The sequence below is a fragment of the Calliphora vicina genome, chromosome 2 (genome assembly GCF_958450345.1).
Source record: "Calliphora vicina chromosome 2, idCalVici1.1, whole genome shotgun sequence".
NCBI lineage: Eukaryota > Metazoa > Arthropoda > Insecta > Diptera > Calliphoridae > Calliphora > Calliphora vicina.
The window spans coordinates 107,825,612-107,842,905 of NC_088781.1; the positions used below are offsets into that span (position 1 = coordinate 107,825,612).

The 17,294-nt window shown below is 36.7% G+C and overlaps 1 protein-coding gene and 1 pseudogene across 1 annotated transcript; one reads left to right on the forward strand and one right to left on the reverse strand.

Annotated features, from left to right (window-relative positions):
- Positions 1 to 267: 267 nt before the first annotated feature.
- On the reverse strand, positions 268 to 2,078 carry LOC135950774 (uncharacterized; annotated as a pseudogene).
- A 2,687-nt stretch (positions 2,079 to 4,765) lies between these two features.
- Positions 4,766 to 13,802, forward strand: tio (tiptop). The gene is made up of 2 exons (XM_065502072.1): positions 4,766 to 5,729; positions 10,191 to 13,802. The coding sequence occupies exons 1-2, from the start codon at positions 5,674 to 5,676 to the stop codon at positions 13,789 to 13,791; spliced, it is 3,657 nt and encodes a 1,218-aa protein (XP_065358144.1). The 5' UTR covers positions 4,766 to 5,673; the 3' UTR covers positions 13,792 to 13,802.
- The last annotated feature ends 3,492 nt before the right edge of the window (positions 13,803 to 17,294 follow it).

Genomic DNA, 17,294 nt, shown 5'->3' on the forward strand with positions numbered 1-17,294 from the left:
GATAACTAAAGGTTACGTGCAGTGAAGAAATTGTGGATTTCATTGAGATAACCATTTACCATACCGCAAAGCTCATCAGCGTTGTGACCTGTTGCCAATATAGTGCAGTCGTCCGCATACGAGATTATCTCAACGCCCTGTGGGGGCACTGGAAGTTTAGAGAGGTAGAAGTTAAACAGGAGCGGCGACAGGACCCCGCCCTGAGGGACTCCTTGTTTAACTCTACGAGGTTTTGAGCATTTGTCTCTAAGCTCCACGAACTGCCTGTCACTCAGATAGTTCACTATCCATCTCTTCGTGTTGTTGGGCATTGTGGACCATTGCAGGATGTCCTGGAAGAGTGTGGCGTGACTGACAGTGTTGAGCCACTAGGATAGTCCGTTCCTTGTGAACGGAGGCCTTGTGCCTCTGCTGGTTTAAGCCCTGTGAGATCTCAGTGACTATGGCGGATAATGCTGTGGTGGTACTGTGCATCTTACGGAATCCATGCTGGTGACGAGCTGCTGGTAGTAGACGGGTCACCTGGGGGAGGAGAAGAGCTTCGAGTTCTACGCTACAGGTGACATGAGGGAAATCGGCCTGTACGATTGTCCCTCACTCGCGATTTTCGCCTTGCCTCTCTCGGGGTGCTCAATGAATTGTCGGCAAAAAGCGCCCGCGCACCGCTTAGGGATATGGTGGTATCTGCAAACTTAATCATCCTTCTTTGTCGGATTAGAGAGACCGAACTGTGGACCACAACTTGCCAACTCCAGAACTTAAGTTGCAGTTCTTCAAATGATCCAACCATTTGTTTCGCTTGTCCTCATTTACCAACCTGCTGATATCACGGTTCAACTGGGCGATCCTAGGGTCGTCAGGGTTGGTACTTCGGATGTCATCACGCTCATCTTCCAGTCCCGCTGCTTCTGCTGGGAAGTGCGGCACTACGGATATTCTTCCAGCTGGAATGAAGCGAGTGGCTTCTGCGGTGACGGTTTCGTGAAACTTCCTCTCTGCTTTATGTACGTTGGAGGGAATCGGTAGACCATTGAAGATGCGGTCGGTAAATTCTCTAAAGCCGTGCCAGTCTGCTTTCTTTTGGTTGATATAAGTACGGCGTTCAGAGACGATGAAATCGTTGGGTCTATCCAGACAAACGATTATGGGTAAATGGTCTGATCCTAGCGAAATAACTACAAGCCAGGTTGTGCAGTTAATCAGACCAGGACTCGCTATGGTGATATCTGGGGAACTTGCGCAATTACCCATAATCCGTGTGGGGGCATCGTCATTTAGTGAGCAGAAGGTGGGTTCGTCAATCTGTTCCGCCAGCGACGCTCCTCTCTGGTCTTCCCCAAGACTTGAGTGTCAGAGCTGACGGTAAAATCCCCTAGGACAAACGAGTATCACCATCTAATAAGGTCCTAATGTCTCTATAATTTAGACATTATAGAGCTCCAACTCCGTATCTCCCGATCTGTCCGCAATACCCTGAACTTCAAATATTGGTCTCTAGAATTCAGATCGAGAGAAAGAGCTCTATACTGCACGGTGTTGCGTAAAATAAATGCGATGCCTCCACCGTTGCCTCTGGTGCGGTCTTTTCGGAGAACGTTGTATCCGTTGCAACTTTGCTGACTGGAATTACTCGTAAGTTTAGTCTCCTGGACCGCAGCGACCACGATGTTGTGTCGGCGCATAAATCGGGTTATCTCTGAAATTTTTCCTTGGAGGCCATTACAATTGAACTGCAATATGGATATCACCCCAGGTCTAAGGACTGCAATCGATGGTGTGAGCCGCGATGGTTGTTACTGCTGCTGTTGTTGTTGTGATTGCGGTGGGGATGGTGGAGATGTGGCGTAGGATGACGACGATGAAGCCGAAGAAGCCAATGAACTACGTCGCTGGCAGCATGGGGCAACGTAGTTCTCCGACCACTCCCTTTCATTATTAAGTCCGGAACAATTCCTAAAGTGACACCAGCCCAAACAAGAGTTGCACCTTAATTGTGTTGACATGTGGTGCATTCGGTTCTGGCATGGTCTGGGATTTTCTTCAACTCCGGTACGGACCAATAGGATGCGGAGCTGCATTGCCGGAAGGTGCAGCTCCGAGATCAAAAATTGTATGGTTGTTGTTGCTGCTTTGACAGCCCTTAGCCGAAGATCTTCGGGTCATTCCGGTACGTAGAACCGGCTGTCGTGGGAATGTTTCAGAATTGTCATCCTATTCGCTGTTAATATTATCATTTACTCCCGTTTTAACCCGGAAACAATGTTCCATTTTGGTCTTTTTCTGTAACATAATAGTACATACTTTTCTTTAAGTTTTCTAATTTCAATTCAAATTTACTTCCTAGTTATTTAATTCACAAATTCATCACACTTCCTTAAAATTGCTCTTTAAACACATTAACTTGCTATAACTTTATGTTTTCCCTCCACCCACCACTCGTTTTTAAACACAACATAAATAACCTTGATTTAAAATATGCCACAAATAAGAAGAAGATGAAGGAAAAATGAAACAACATAAAATTAAACTTTAACAGACTTTAAAAGGAGACACAAAACACAACAAACACACACATTTAGACAACTGTTAGGAAAAGAAAGCTTAACAGGGCTAAAATTAACAGTAGAAGTTTTAACAGTTATTGTGTTTTCAAACGAAACAGGACCAAGAGAAATAATGTTAACGGAATAGAACTGTTAACAGTAATAACAGCAGTTGCAGGTTGTAGGAAAAACAAAACTGCACATTTTTCTTGCTGCTTTTGCTAAAGTTTAGTTTTATTTTTGATTGAAAGACAAAGGGGGTTTCCTAGTGTAGCAGCAAGTTGTTGTATTTAAAGAGTTTTATCCAGAGTAGTAAAGAGTTTTTTTTAAATTTTTATGGGAGATTTATTAGTATTGCCAACTTTGTTTAAGAGAGGTTTTAAAATAATTTTTGTGCAGCAGATTTATGAGTTTAATTTAAGCTTTTATTTTTGTGAATGCTCTCATTCTTTATTATATTTTAGAGAACTGAGAGCATTTTATTTGTTGTTTTGTTTATTTTTTGCTTATGCGAAAAAAATCAAAACAATAAATCAAAACAGAGAATTTTATTGACACTTCATGATAAGGCTCTCCGAGGTTTTCAGGCGCATGTGATGATTTGGTTTAAAAGAGAGAGAGAGAAAATGATATAAACATTTTGTTAAAAAATGTATTTAGTTTTTTTAACAATATTTTATTTTAAGAGTTTTTCTTAAATAAGAGTTTAGGTTTGTGGCAGTTTCTTTTAAATAATGAGAGAGAGTGAGAATCTTTTTGTGTTATTTGGCAAATGCGCCGGTTTTTATTATTATTATTTTTTTTTTGAGCGCAATCAAGAACAAAAATATACCCCAACAAAAAGCCATTTATCAATTTAATGTTGTCTGAATCAAACTCATTTATAGTGTTATAAAACTGACACAATCTCTTTTATTCACAAAGAGAGTTAATGTTTTCCATCACTGAGTGTGAATGCGAGTGTTTGTGTGTGTGATTGGGTTTGGGTGCAAGAAATCCCTCATTATTTTGATGGTGTGTTGTTGTTGTTTTGTACTGAGAACTGTTTGAATTGCTGCTGTTATTGTTGTTATTATTTGTATGGGGATTTTTATAATTCGGGGAATATTTCTTGCTCTGCTACGTAATGTTGGTATTTGTGAGTGTTTGTTATTGCTTTTTATAGTTGTTATTTTATAAATATTCTACTGTTATAGTTGTTATTGTTGTTACTCATTATAAATAGTAGTGTAGTTGTAGTAGTTGTTGTTTGATTTTCTATAACAGTGAAGTCAACAGAACAGCCATGCAAACCAACAAAAATCGTTGCTTTCATGTGTGTTGCTTTTTTTTCTTTTCTTGTTATTATTATTTTTTTTTGTGGGCTGCTGCTGTCAGACTCTCAACGTTGTCAGTGTCAAAAAGATGTTTTAGTCGACAACATAACGCTTCAACGAGATCATGTCGAGAAAATTGTTTTTATTGTTTATTTGTTTTAAAAATAATAAATAATTGTTAAAAAATTTAATAAAAAAATAAAGCATACTTAGAAATATAACAAACCTAAAAAGTTTAATTTAAAAAGTATAGAGTTGGTGTAAAAAAATATATAGTATCAAGACATTTTTGCTAAAATTTTTCCAGAACATTTTGTTAACTGTCAGTTGTCATTATATGATTGACTGCTACATAAAACTGCATTTGTTGTGTGTCAAATATTAAATAAATGTTAGTGCTAAAAGTGCGGGTGTATGTGAAACTCTCTGCTGTCGACTCTCCATAGAAAGAGCTTGGCAGACTCCTGATTTACTGCGCAGTGTTGGTGAAATAAAACTTAATTTCAGTGCTTTATGGGATTTTCCCATAAAGGATTTTAGGTTTTTGTTTTTTTGTCTTGTACAACTCATAACAGGAAAATCAGATACTAAGTTAGTCGCTTAAACGACTTGGCAAAGGCGACATCGAAACGTCACAAAACCATAAATGTCAAACTAAACTATAAAACTTAATTCAATAAAAAAAACTAAAAGCAAAAACGACGTAAATTTTAAGTAAAGTGGACATTAACTAGTCATCTTAAAAATTAAAAAAAAAAAATAATTTTGAAAAGAAAACAAAAATTATAATAAAACTATTAAATTCAAAAAAAGTTTCTGCTGTGATTTATTTATTATTTTAATTTTACTTAAACATTAACAGCTCAATCACTAAAATAAACAAGAAAATCTTTCGTTTCGAAAAAAACATATCAAAAATTATGAAAATTATGTGTTTTTATAAAAAGTTCTAATAAATCATTGAATAAAAATATTTCAAAACAATAACAAAAATTATAAATAAATAACTAAAAGCAAAGAAGAACAAAATACACCCACCCAGACATTCTCTAAGAAAACAAACTTAAAATAACAAAATAAATTCTTGAAAATTAGAAGAAGAAATGTCAACCCGTTATTTCTTTTAATAAGTTGACCACTGTGACAGATGATTTATTTGACGCGTGTGTGTGTGATTTGAACATGTATTGTTCTAGGGAGAGTGTGTAAATGTCAGTTCTTTTTAACAAAAAAAAAAAAACAAACAACAACAAAATGAGTGAGTGAGTGTTTTTGATTGAAAGCTTAAAATGTTCAGCAACAACAAAACAAATACCATATAAATGAATGAATGACATTGACACAAACATCTAGCCAACAAAGAAAAACATTAAAGTGACATTATATTTCTTTAAAACAAAAACTATTTACTTAACAAATACATACCACTAATTTGTTAAAACACAAAAATATTAAATATTTTTTCTTTAAATACAAATTACATTGCCTGCTTGCTCTCCACCCCACTGTAATTTCCCACCACACACCCAACCCACTTAACCAACCTCCTGTTGAATTAACAAGTGTTTTTGTTGCGTTACTAAATGCTTGTTGATTTGTGTTGTTGTATGTTGTTGTGCGTTCGGAGAGGTGGCATTCCGCGTGTGCGTTATTTCCATGTGTTCATTGTGTGTATTTTTGGTGCGTTTGTAGCAGACCCTTCTTATTGTGTGCGGTTTGGAATCAAATAAAAAAAAAATTTCGTTATAATTTCTTGTAAATATTGAGTGTGTGTTTCAACGAACCAAAAAAAATTCAACAAAAAAAATCACATTATGATGCTGCACGAGGCTGTTATGTTGGAAATCTATCGACAGGCTTTGAATGCAAGGTGAATATTAAAGTGAAATTATTTGTAATTGATTTTTTTTCATGACAGATTAAAATTTAAAAAAAAATATTTCTTTAATTAAAAATTATATTCGAATTTTGTAGTTAAAATCATAAGTAAATACACATAGATCAGTAACTCTCCTGTTAAACACCTAACTCAGTTTGCAAAAACCTAAGTGGTGAGAAGGTATGACTAAAGAAAAACTATGTGAAAACAAAAACAACACTTGTACGTGTAATTATTTTGAGTAATTTTTTTATACTTTCCGCTCTATGCGTATTTCTCTATGGCTCAAATGCTAAGAAATTATACAATTGGTTTATAGGGCGGCTATAGTTGTGATTAATGTTTAAAAATACATTGTATTTTAGATTTTCATGTAGCTCTATTCTGAAAAACGGCTATCGCAATTGCGAAATGATAAAACAGAAAATATAGTCAACATCATTGGTCATAAATAGAAAACTAGAAAATAATTAAGTTTTAAATATTTTAAATCCGAATTTATAGGGAATAATGCATCAAAAATATGAGCATATAGTAGAGAAATTGAGAATCCTATTTATCATTTGAAATACTTGCTAAATTTTTATAATTGGAGTAACCTTCGTTGCTGGACATCTTTGAATGAACTCGGTGCACACAATGAACTCATATTGTGCTGGGTACCTGGCTATGAAGGTCATACTGACAATGAACGCGCTAATTGTCTTGTCAACAGGGGCATCTGACGCTCGTTCCTGAACCATTATTTTGCATCCCACGTGCATACACTATGGAACGTATTCGTTCCTGGGTTGAAGCGGAATTTGTTTGATTTTGGTGTAATTTACCAGGATTAAGACACTCTAAACGGTTCATTAAACTATTCAGTCGTAGATCCCAGTCATTACTTTCACTCAATAAGGGTAACTTGAAAGCACTTACTGTATTATTCGCCAGACACTGCAGACTAAAGTATGACCATTTTATTTTAGATAATGTTGAGAATGAATAGTAGTATAGGTTTTGAGAACTTCATGCCAAAACCTCTGAACATGTTCTATGCGACTGCCCAATGCTGACAACCTGCAGAACTAAATGGCTCGGAAGGGTTCTTATGGCCACTGATCTCTTACCAAATAAAATAATTGGCTTCATACGTAGCCTGAATCTTATACTGCACAAAATATCCAATGGGTCACAGTGCGTAGAGCCTCACTAAAAATAACCTCCGTTTAATACTATTAAACCTAAATAAATGCCAGTTGGTTAATAAAATTGCTTTAAGAATTTTGATGGATTCGAAATGGAACCTGTTTTATTTCTACTTTACTAGAAGTAAAAATAAAACACATCTCTATGTAACAGTCTTTCATTTTATTAACTTTGTTCACCACGATAAATAAACGTGAAGCTAATAATATGGAAGTTTTATTGAAAATGTCACAAAAATTAAAAAAAAAACTTAAGAAATTTCTGAAGATATTAGAAGTTGAGAAATGAAAAAAATCATGCGAAAAAATACTTCGAATTAGTCGTTCTACAGTTCCAACTATTGTATAAAATTACACTAGCACGAATACAACTGAAAATAAGAGTGGGAAAAACGAAATATTGTCAGACTCGTAGCAAATGATCCAGAATAAGTGCCGATATTACCCAAAAGATATTAAACAAAATTAAGCAAATTAGAATTTATCCCGAAACTGTGCGAAATGTACTAAGATCCAACGAATTTCACAGTCGCATTCCAAGAAAAAGCCATTTATTAGTGAAGCTAGTAAGAAAAATGGCATGGACTATTGTCAAAATGTAATTTTGGAAAACAAAGAGTATGGAGAAAACCAACAGTGAAACACTGGGGGACGATCTGTCATGGTTTTGGGGATGCATTTCAGCTGCTGTATTGGGAAATCTGGTCCTTATTGACACTAAACTTATTCGTTTTATTTATCTAAATCTGAAAGAAAAAGATTCTAAATCTGAAAGAAAATTTAAGGCAGCCGCAGCTAAAATGGGCTTTTCGGATTAATAGATCTTCCAGCACGGTAACGATCCTAAACATACTTCTCAAATTGTGAAGGAATGCCTACTGTAGAACGTCTCCAAGCAATTCGATTCTCCTCCCCAATCGCCGGATTTGAATCCAATTGAACATATTTGGGATGAATTGGACAGAAGTGTACGAAAAATAAAATATCTAGCAAGGATGACCTTAAGAGCTTTAGTTGAGGAATGGGATAAAATGGGTGCAGACTTTAATTGATGGAGAGCAAGCGACACAGACCAGATTCTGTGATTGCTTCTTCGGGGTTACGTATCGGTTCTAGTTTTAAGGCCATTCACTTAATCTTAGCGTATATAGATTGACACTCTCTTACAGGTCACGGAACTGAGCCAAAATAACGTTTACTGTTTTGTTTAAAATTTATTGACAGTTTATTTCCGCGCAACCACTTTTTACCACAAATTTGTTTGACGTTTTTTTACTCTCACAAGTGTTTTGTACGATCAATTAGCATAAAATAAAACAAAATATTTGTTTTGAATCATACTAAGTAAAATTAGTTTTTGAACTAAAAGAATTCTTATATATTTTGTTTAGTGGTTACATATTTTGACAATTGAGACAAATTTTTCCGCAGGTTAAATTTTAAAACCTGTGTTTGGTCATCATATTTTTAGTTTAATGAACTGATTTATTTGTAACAAGCTAAACAATTAAATAAATATGTACAAAACTAATCATTATAAAGAATATGTCGACGTCTTTATCAATCTTAAACATCATAAGCATAATTGTAAGAAACATTGATGTAAATCGTACTACTGTTGAAAAAAATATAAGGACAATTGGAAATTAAATTCCTTACATACTCCAACATACTTCATGTTGCCCATATGTAACTGTTTGCTTCTAATTCGAAGGTGTTCCGTCTTCGTTTGTTAACCCATACGAGCCAGATGAGAACTCAACTCTGTACGGCCTGTTAACACAATAACTAGTCTTATGGATGTTAGTCTATTTGGGTTTAGAATCTCCTTTGTATTTTCCTGTTTTAGAGTTTTCCATAGAATGTCGGTCGTTCCGCCAGTTTCTGACATTTTCATTTATTGTACCATCTTTAAGTTACTTTTTAAACGTTGACATTTTCTAGAGTGATGTTTCCGATAATGCAGTGGACATTCAAGATTTTCGTAGTTGGGCTAAAAATATATCTAATTTTTACATTCGTAGCAATACCAACCGCCATTATCTACAAAAGGTTAGTATTGTGATTTCTATCGCAAGAGACTTGCGCAACTAAATTGCCTAGTGTGGAAGGGGTCTTACAATTGGGAATAGGCTTCAGCGAGCAGTTTTATAAATCTAAGCAAATTACAAATTGATTTTCAAAGTTCGATTCCAAGAAAGAAACCTACAAATACAAATTCGGAGTGATTAATTCAGCTGTGTCGATATCTAGATCACTTGATATATGTATGTACGAATGAAATGCAAAAGTATTTGTAATCGATAAATAATTTTAATTTATTTTTCTTCACAACTATGGACTTTATTAGAGGAAATTAGGATGCACGATAGACTAGACGATAGTGTGCTGGGCTATCAATCTGAGGGTTGCGGGTTCGCTTCCCGCCATAGACTTCGTGTATCTGCAGACTTTGGGTGTATCGCAGTTTCACAGAGAAAACAGATTCGTGATAGCAACCGAATTTGTTGCCAATCTGTCTTAGTGACCGAATTTTACAGTTGTGGCTACAATATTTTGGAAGGGGCAACTAAAGTTTGGTTGCCTCAACTGAAATTCTTCTTTATCAACTGACTTTCTGTTGTTAGAACTGAAAAATTCTATGTGTGCAACCGAATCATTCGATTGGCAACAAATTCGGTTGCTATCACGAATCTGTTTTCTCTGTGTTGTTTTTGTTAAAAAATAGTAAAACAGACAAATTTGGTTTCGCTTATATCTCGATCATTTACATACCGATTTGAATGATTCTTTCAACACTGACAATTTAAAAAGAATTTCTGACAGATTTGAGTGTTGACATGGGTAAATTTCTGATTTTTAATACTAAAATTCTCATGACTATATCTTATATATTACTACTACATGTGGGTCCGTAGGTTTTCAGAGGGTTTCCGAAAACTTATTTCAATTAATACACAGACAAACGAAAATCACTAATAGACTCCGCTATCTTTAATTATTTCCAGAATTTTAATCCAGAATAATTATTTAAGAAAATCTAATGCAACGATGAATATTTAAAATATTTTATCATTGATAACTTATCAACTGTAAACTACGAGGTAGGATGTGTTATAGTTTACCATATGCAGGTCAAGTGGTAGAGTGAGAAACTTAACTTTAAATAAAACGTCGTTATTATTATTATGTACTTTTGTTAATGTTAAGTATTGAACAAACATTTGTTTAACAAATACATTTTTATTCTTTGTACTTTCAGTGAACTTGCCAGCCCACGTTGTCAGTCACGCGAGTCCAACGCCTCAGCATCGGCCAACAATGACGCTCGCTGTCCATCAAACGAATCACATTATTCTGGCCATGAAGGTCATACACCAGGACAAACACCCACTCCAACATCACCACCAGTGGGTCTGCCGTTACCAGCTACTTTGGCGCCCGCAGCTGCAGCCGCTCTATTGCCGCCACAATCAGCAGCCATGGCAGCATATTTTAATGCAGCGGCTGCCGCAGCACAACAAAATCACTTACTGTTAACAAATCCTTTAGCAGCAGCTGCATCGCTGGTACAGCAAGCAACACAACAAGTCGCACATTCCCCAAATTCTCAGCAAACCCTGACACCAACACCACCAAACGCTAGTGATAGTGCGGATACATCAGCATTGGATTTTAGCACCAAACGTAGCCGACGGAATTCTGACGATGATGCTAATGGCAGTGAAGATGATGAGGATGGTGCAGATGGTGAAAGAATTGATAATGAGGCTGATAATGCAAATGATAATGAAGCAGACGACGTGAATAGTCCATTAGATTTATCGGTAAATAATGGACGCAAACGTCAATCAGACGAAGAGGAACCAGTTATAATAAGCAATCGGAAATTGGCAAGATCAAATGATTACAAATCATTGCCGGCGTCCAGCACATGGGTACCTCCAATAAATCCATATTTGGCAGCGGTAGCTGCAGCCAACATGTCACCAAAGACTCCACTCTCAATGGATTGGAATGCCAAAACGAAAATCGCACCAAATGAAGCCACCAAAGCTTTAGAGAAAATGACTGAAATGACACGACTTGGAGGATCGTCAAAGGCTGATCATAGTGATCATAATAACACAACTAGACATTCAACCAGCACTACGAGTACTTCATCAACGACAACAACCACGTCAAATGGTCGTCACAGTGCTTGGCAATCACACTGGCTGAATAAGGGTGCAGATGCTGTCAAAGATGTTTTCAAATGTGTTTGGTGCAAGCAAAGTTTTGCCACTTTAGCTTCGTTAACCACGCACATGAAGGAAACCCAGCACTGTGGTGTTAATGTTCCTCCTAGTATTAGCTCAAATAGCACGCCAGCAAACAGTGGCGGCAATCAAACCACACAATCTTCCCATCATTCTCGTCATTCAACCACGCAAAGTAGTGCTACAGCATTAGCTCAGGCAGCAGCATTAACTACCAACAATTCAGCAACATCTGGTGGCAGCAAATCTGATCTAAACATGCTAATCAAAGAAACGATGCCATTGCCACGCAAACTAGTGCGTGGACAAGATGTATGGCTGGGCAAAGGTGCCGAACAAACGCGCCAAATATTAAAATGTATGTGGTGTGGACAAAGTTTCCGTTCTCTGGCCGAAATGACAAGTCACATGCAAGAGACTCAACATTATACCAATATAATATCGCAAGAACAAATCATTTCTTGGAAGTCTACCGATGAGAAAACGTCACGAGATAACAGCACTAGCAGCAGCAGCAACAATAGAGCTTCTGCTAACTCTGCAGCCAATAACACGGGCAACAATAATGCCACGGTTACAGTTAATAACAGTGATTTGTCTCCTAATGCTAGTGCAACAAATGCAAATTCCACTGTTAGTGCTGTACTGACATGCAAAGTGTGTGATCAAGCGTTTTCTACTTTAAAAGAGTTAAGCAATCACATGGTGAAGAACAACCACTACAAGGAACACATGATTAGAACTGCTGCAGCAGCTGAAAATGTGCCAACAATGATAAGGGGCCGTGGCAGACAGGCGAGAGAAAAACGCAAAAAATCATTGCCAGTGCGCAAACTGTTGGAAATGGAAAGGGCACAACATGATTTTAAAGCAGCTGGCTTAGATCAGGCTCTAAAACCCTTAAGAGATTTTGCCGTTTCAACCAAATTAACCTGTGAAACATGTGGTGAGAAAGTGGAAACCGCAGTGTTTGTAGATCACATACGCCAATGTATTGATAGAAGTTTAGTGTTGTCACCAAGATCACAAAATAATAACAACAATATAATGAAATCTCCTTTTGGACCGTCAACACCACAAGAACGTTTAAATAGTCCCCAGACACCGCACAGTCGCAGTGATGGACGCAAAACTTCAGAGGGCAATAGCTCTCCTTTGTCCTCCACTAACACTAGGGCTGATATTTTATGTCCCCTGCCTCAGACAGAGTCGGAAAAGAGTGCCGGCGGCACTTCGGTTTTAAATGCTTTGGAACAGTTAATCGAAAAAAGTTTCGACTCAAGACCACGCCAATCGTCCGCCTATGGAGATGCTTCAGCAGGTGGTACACCGTTAGGCTCTAGCATACTCAAACGTTTGGGCATCGATGATAATGTTGATTACACCAAACCTTTAATGGATCCTCAAACTATGCAATTTTTACGTTCCTATTCGAATTATCCCTCAAATCGTGACCGCAGTGCCAGTGAATCAAGCTCAGTTTCAGAACGTTGTAGCAGTCGTTTGGAATCGTTTACCCCAGAACGCTCTTATGATCTGTCCAGACAACCGACACCACGGCTTACACCCGATAGAAATTACCAAAATCTTAAAGAATGTAGAGATAACATGTTTAACACAAAAATCAAATCCGAGCCAATTGATTGTAGTGATCATGTGCACGATGCCGATAATATACCCATCAATGAAATACCAAAGAAAATTTCTGTTAAAAAGGAATTCAATATACCCGATGATCATGAGGATTTGGAGGGTCATAAAATGAAGGAAATTGATATGAGACATAGCTCACTGACACCCAGCTCCCGAGCCATTAGTCCCAGCATTAGTGAACGTTCCATAACACCAAAGTCCAGTTGTTCGAGCAGTGAAAAGAAGCCCAATCTGGGCTTAAATGAAAGTAGTAGTCTAAATGCTTTATCATCCATGTTTAACAATCTTAACAACATGCATAGTAACACGATTAGTGCAGCAGCAACCATGGAAACCAATAACAATAATAATAGTAACTGCAACACAGTGGCTAAGAAAACAAATGCCAATCCTTTGGCTGCTTTACAAAAACTTTGCGAAACTACTGATACGCCTGCAGCCAATACACGCAGTTCATCCAACAACAGCAACAACAATTTTCCAGCACATACAACTTCGTCTAGTTCAGCATCGAATGCTGGAGGTACTGGTGGTGGTGGTGGTAGTGGCAGTAATGCCAGCATGTTGGCCTTTAGTTGGGCTTGCAATGATGCTGTTGTTACAGCAGATTCCATTATTAAATGTTCCTTCTGTGATACACCATTCAGCTCTAAGGGTGCCTATCGTCATCATCTCTCCAAGGTGCACTTTGTCAAGGATGACCAACACCAACAACACGATATGAACAACATGAAATCACCAGCTGCTATGGCAGCCATCTCACCCAAATCACTGCATTCTCCCAAAAGTATGACTTCATCGAAAAGTCCAGCAGCCCAGCAGCGTTTAGAAACAACACCACCGTCCAGTGTTGCCACAACACCCAACATCAATCCCTACGACGAAAGTCCACAGTCGAAATTCTTAAAGTATACCGAGTTGGCCAAGCAGTTGTCGAGTAAAAATGCTTAAGTTGAAGCAAGAGGTATGGATATGTGTATAAATGAAAATTTAGGAAAACAATTAATATTTTAAGGAAAAACTATGAAGGTCATAAAATGTTGTATGTCGCAAGCTGCTTTATTAAAATATTAATGAAATATTTAGCTTTTGAAGAAGGTTTTAAAGTGAATTTGGGCTAAAGTTTACTTGCAAACGTTGTAAAACCAATGAATAAGGTGTGAGTAGCGAAGCTTTTTTAAAGATTGCCTAATTTAAAATTTCAAAATGTCGATCAGCTGTGGTTTTTCGATGTTTTCAAAGAGATCAATAGTGTTACTAGTGCCGATATTTATTTAGGGGTATTCCAATGAGTACCTTCCCACTCTACTTAATTTTTGAGAAACAGGTTGAGGGATATTTGGATTTCAATTATGTCATATATCCAGGCGACGCTTGGGGCATTATCTTGGTATGAGATTGGGTGTCATTATTGACTGCATTCCATCCTTGAATGAACTTGATGAGCACAATGAACTGTCATTGTTCTGGGTACCTGGTAATGAGGGTCAGTCTGGGAACGATCGAGCTAATAGAGGTGCCTGGCTCGTTCATATAACCTGAACCTTTCTTTGGCATCCCGCGTGGAAACACTATGGAAAAAATACGGGTTTGGGTTGAATCGAATTTGCCCCGCATTAGTATTAATTACCTGGGCTTAGACAAATACGATGGTCCAAATAAAGATCAAAAAAGTTGCTATCGATTGGAAAGGGTACCTGGTGTGTTCAGGTTGGGAACGATTGCGTTGATCGTTTGGCTGATAGAGGTTCCCGGCGCGTTCATATGACCTGAACCTTTGGCATCCCGCGTGGAAAAACTTTGGAAAGAATACGGTTTTGGGTTGAATGAAGAAACACTTTGTCCCATATTAGTGTTACTTACCTGTTCTTAGACAGTCCAAACGGTTTATTACTCTGTCCAAACGAAGATTCCAAAAGTTGCTATCGATCGAAAAGTTCGATTTGAGACTATTTGCTGTATTATTTACAGCACACTGAGTTCATAGGTACCACCAATTTATGAGCTTTTGAGCATGTGCTGTGTGACTGCCCAATGTTGGTATGGTGCAGGGCAAAATTGTTCGGAAAGGCCTTTTATTGGCTTCATACGTAGCCTGAATTTGCTATGAGGAAGTTTAGGGTTGCATAAAAGATCCCATGGGTCGTAGTACTTGAATCCACACAAAATTCCACATTTTTTATTTGAATTTCTTAAATATTGTAGTTTTATCTCAACATCTTTTGCCTTATTCTTTAGCTCTTTTCAAATACCCTGAACTTTAAATTAAAAGCCAAATTAATGTTTATTGAAAGCTAAATTTTCATAATATACCAATAACATCAGCGACCCCAATCAAACAAAATCTAATGATTTATTTTAATCTTGATAAATTACCAAGGTATTTGTTAAAAAAAATCTAACATACATACGTATATGATATTGATTGGTTCTTTGCCGCAAAAGATCTGCGCGCCAATAATTCATCTCATCTAATCTAAAAACCATAAATTTACGGTAAAAAAAAACACATTTTAACACTCCCACATGAATGAAAAACTTTTGATCGGAAAAGAAAAACGCGTAAACTTAATAATAATATACAAAAGAACAAAATAAAAACACACAAAATATGATTATAAACGTTCCACAATTAATTGCCACACTTAAACTACTTGCTCACCTTTAAGAAGATGAAGCAAAGAAAAAAAAATATCACTTTGTTTTCATGGGTGTGTGTATCTATGAGTTGCTCATATGTGTGGATATTTGTTATTAAAAAAAACTATGTAAACAAAAACCGAAACAGGTACTCACTCCAGCTAGCTCCTCCTCACTAAATTTTACACACAAACTCACATATACAAGCTTTGAAAGTTTTTAATGGCTAAATGCTAAAAAAAAACAGAAAAAATCGTATTTATGTTTGTCTGTATGTTTAAGTATATGGCCACTTTATATTGACGGTCTGTTGTATTGCCCTGGTCTGGTTTGCTCTGACTGCCACCAACCATTCAACCAGCCAGCCAGCCAGAACAACAATTGTGTAGAGTTAAACATTCATTCGATTTACTCGTACAAACGTATCAGAGACGAACACAAATTAATTGAAATTCATTTTCAATTTTCAACACAATGTTGTAGAGCGTCGACGACGACGACGAGTAAGTAGCCTGCCTTGCAAATCAGCCAAGGCATGGCATAATGATCATGGTTGCCAAGTTGTATTAAATTAATGATTTTGAAGGTTTTTTTCGAGGATTATTTTCAAAATTTCACTTATAATAACATAACTTAACTTGAAGTTATCACTAACTAGAGGTTTTTATTAAGAAAATTCTTAGTTAAAAAGTTTTGGAATATTAAAATTCTTGATTAAGGCTAACACCAGGTTGTCTGTATTGTTAATGATCAGTGGTCGGTTTAGATAGATCAAGGAACATTGATAATAATGCATGTTATGCACTTTCTTTCTTTGTTTTAATCTGACCCCTTAATTAGTCAAATTTTTATACCCATCATCATTCCGCTTATAACATATCGAAATATTGGTCGTGGAACCAAAGTATATATTCCAATGATCCTCTTAAGATTATAAGATGATCTATCTATGTCCGTTCGTCTGTCTGTCTGTTGAAAGCACGATAGGACACAAACGAAAGGAGCTAGCTGGCTAAAATACGGTAAGGTTTCTTTGGTATTGAATATGGACGATATCGGTTCATGATTTCACTTAGCCCCCATACAAATGTCCCCCGGAATACTGTTGAGCAGCCATAAATATCTTGATTATGCTGCAATCCTGATACAATTTTCCACAAATTAGTTCTAAGTATTCTGAAATTATACTGTAAAGTACGGCGAAAATCGTGCAACATTTGTCACTAGTCCCCATATAAGGTCCCCATCAGATTACTTGAACATTCATAATTGTCTTATAATTTTCATCGTGATGAAATTGTAGATACAAAAGTTTTATATGAACCTAAATTTATATACCAATTTTTGTGAGGATCGGTCCATAATTGAATCTACCCCCATAAACGAACATGTTCGTTCTTGGTATCTGTAGGTGCCGACCACTTCTGTAGGCTCACAATGATCTTTACTAAATTCGTTATCATTTAATCCTTCGAGTAGATCATGTTTATAGTTCTTTTAAAGTAAATGTGATCAACATAATCTAATGCTAAAAACCGGATGGGCTAAATAGATTTTTTGAAAAAAGAAAGAGATTTTTCATATTTCACGCATGTTTCATGCATGAAATATGAAAACCATTAAAAGTCCAGAAGTAGGCAAAATATACGATCTCGAATAGTTTGTTTACTATGCCAACTTATTAAGGAAATTTATATTATCGATTCGTTTTGCATCTGCTTTGAAACTCTAGCTGATTTCCAAATATAAAATCTTTCCTGCTTGATATATGAAGCACATGAGACTGAAGAGGATGTGCTCCTAAACCCATCTCG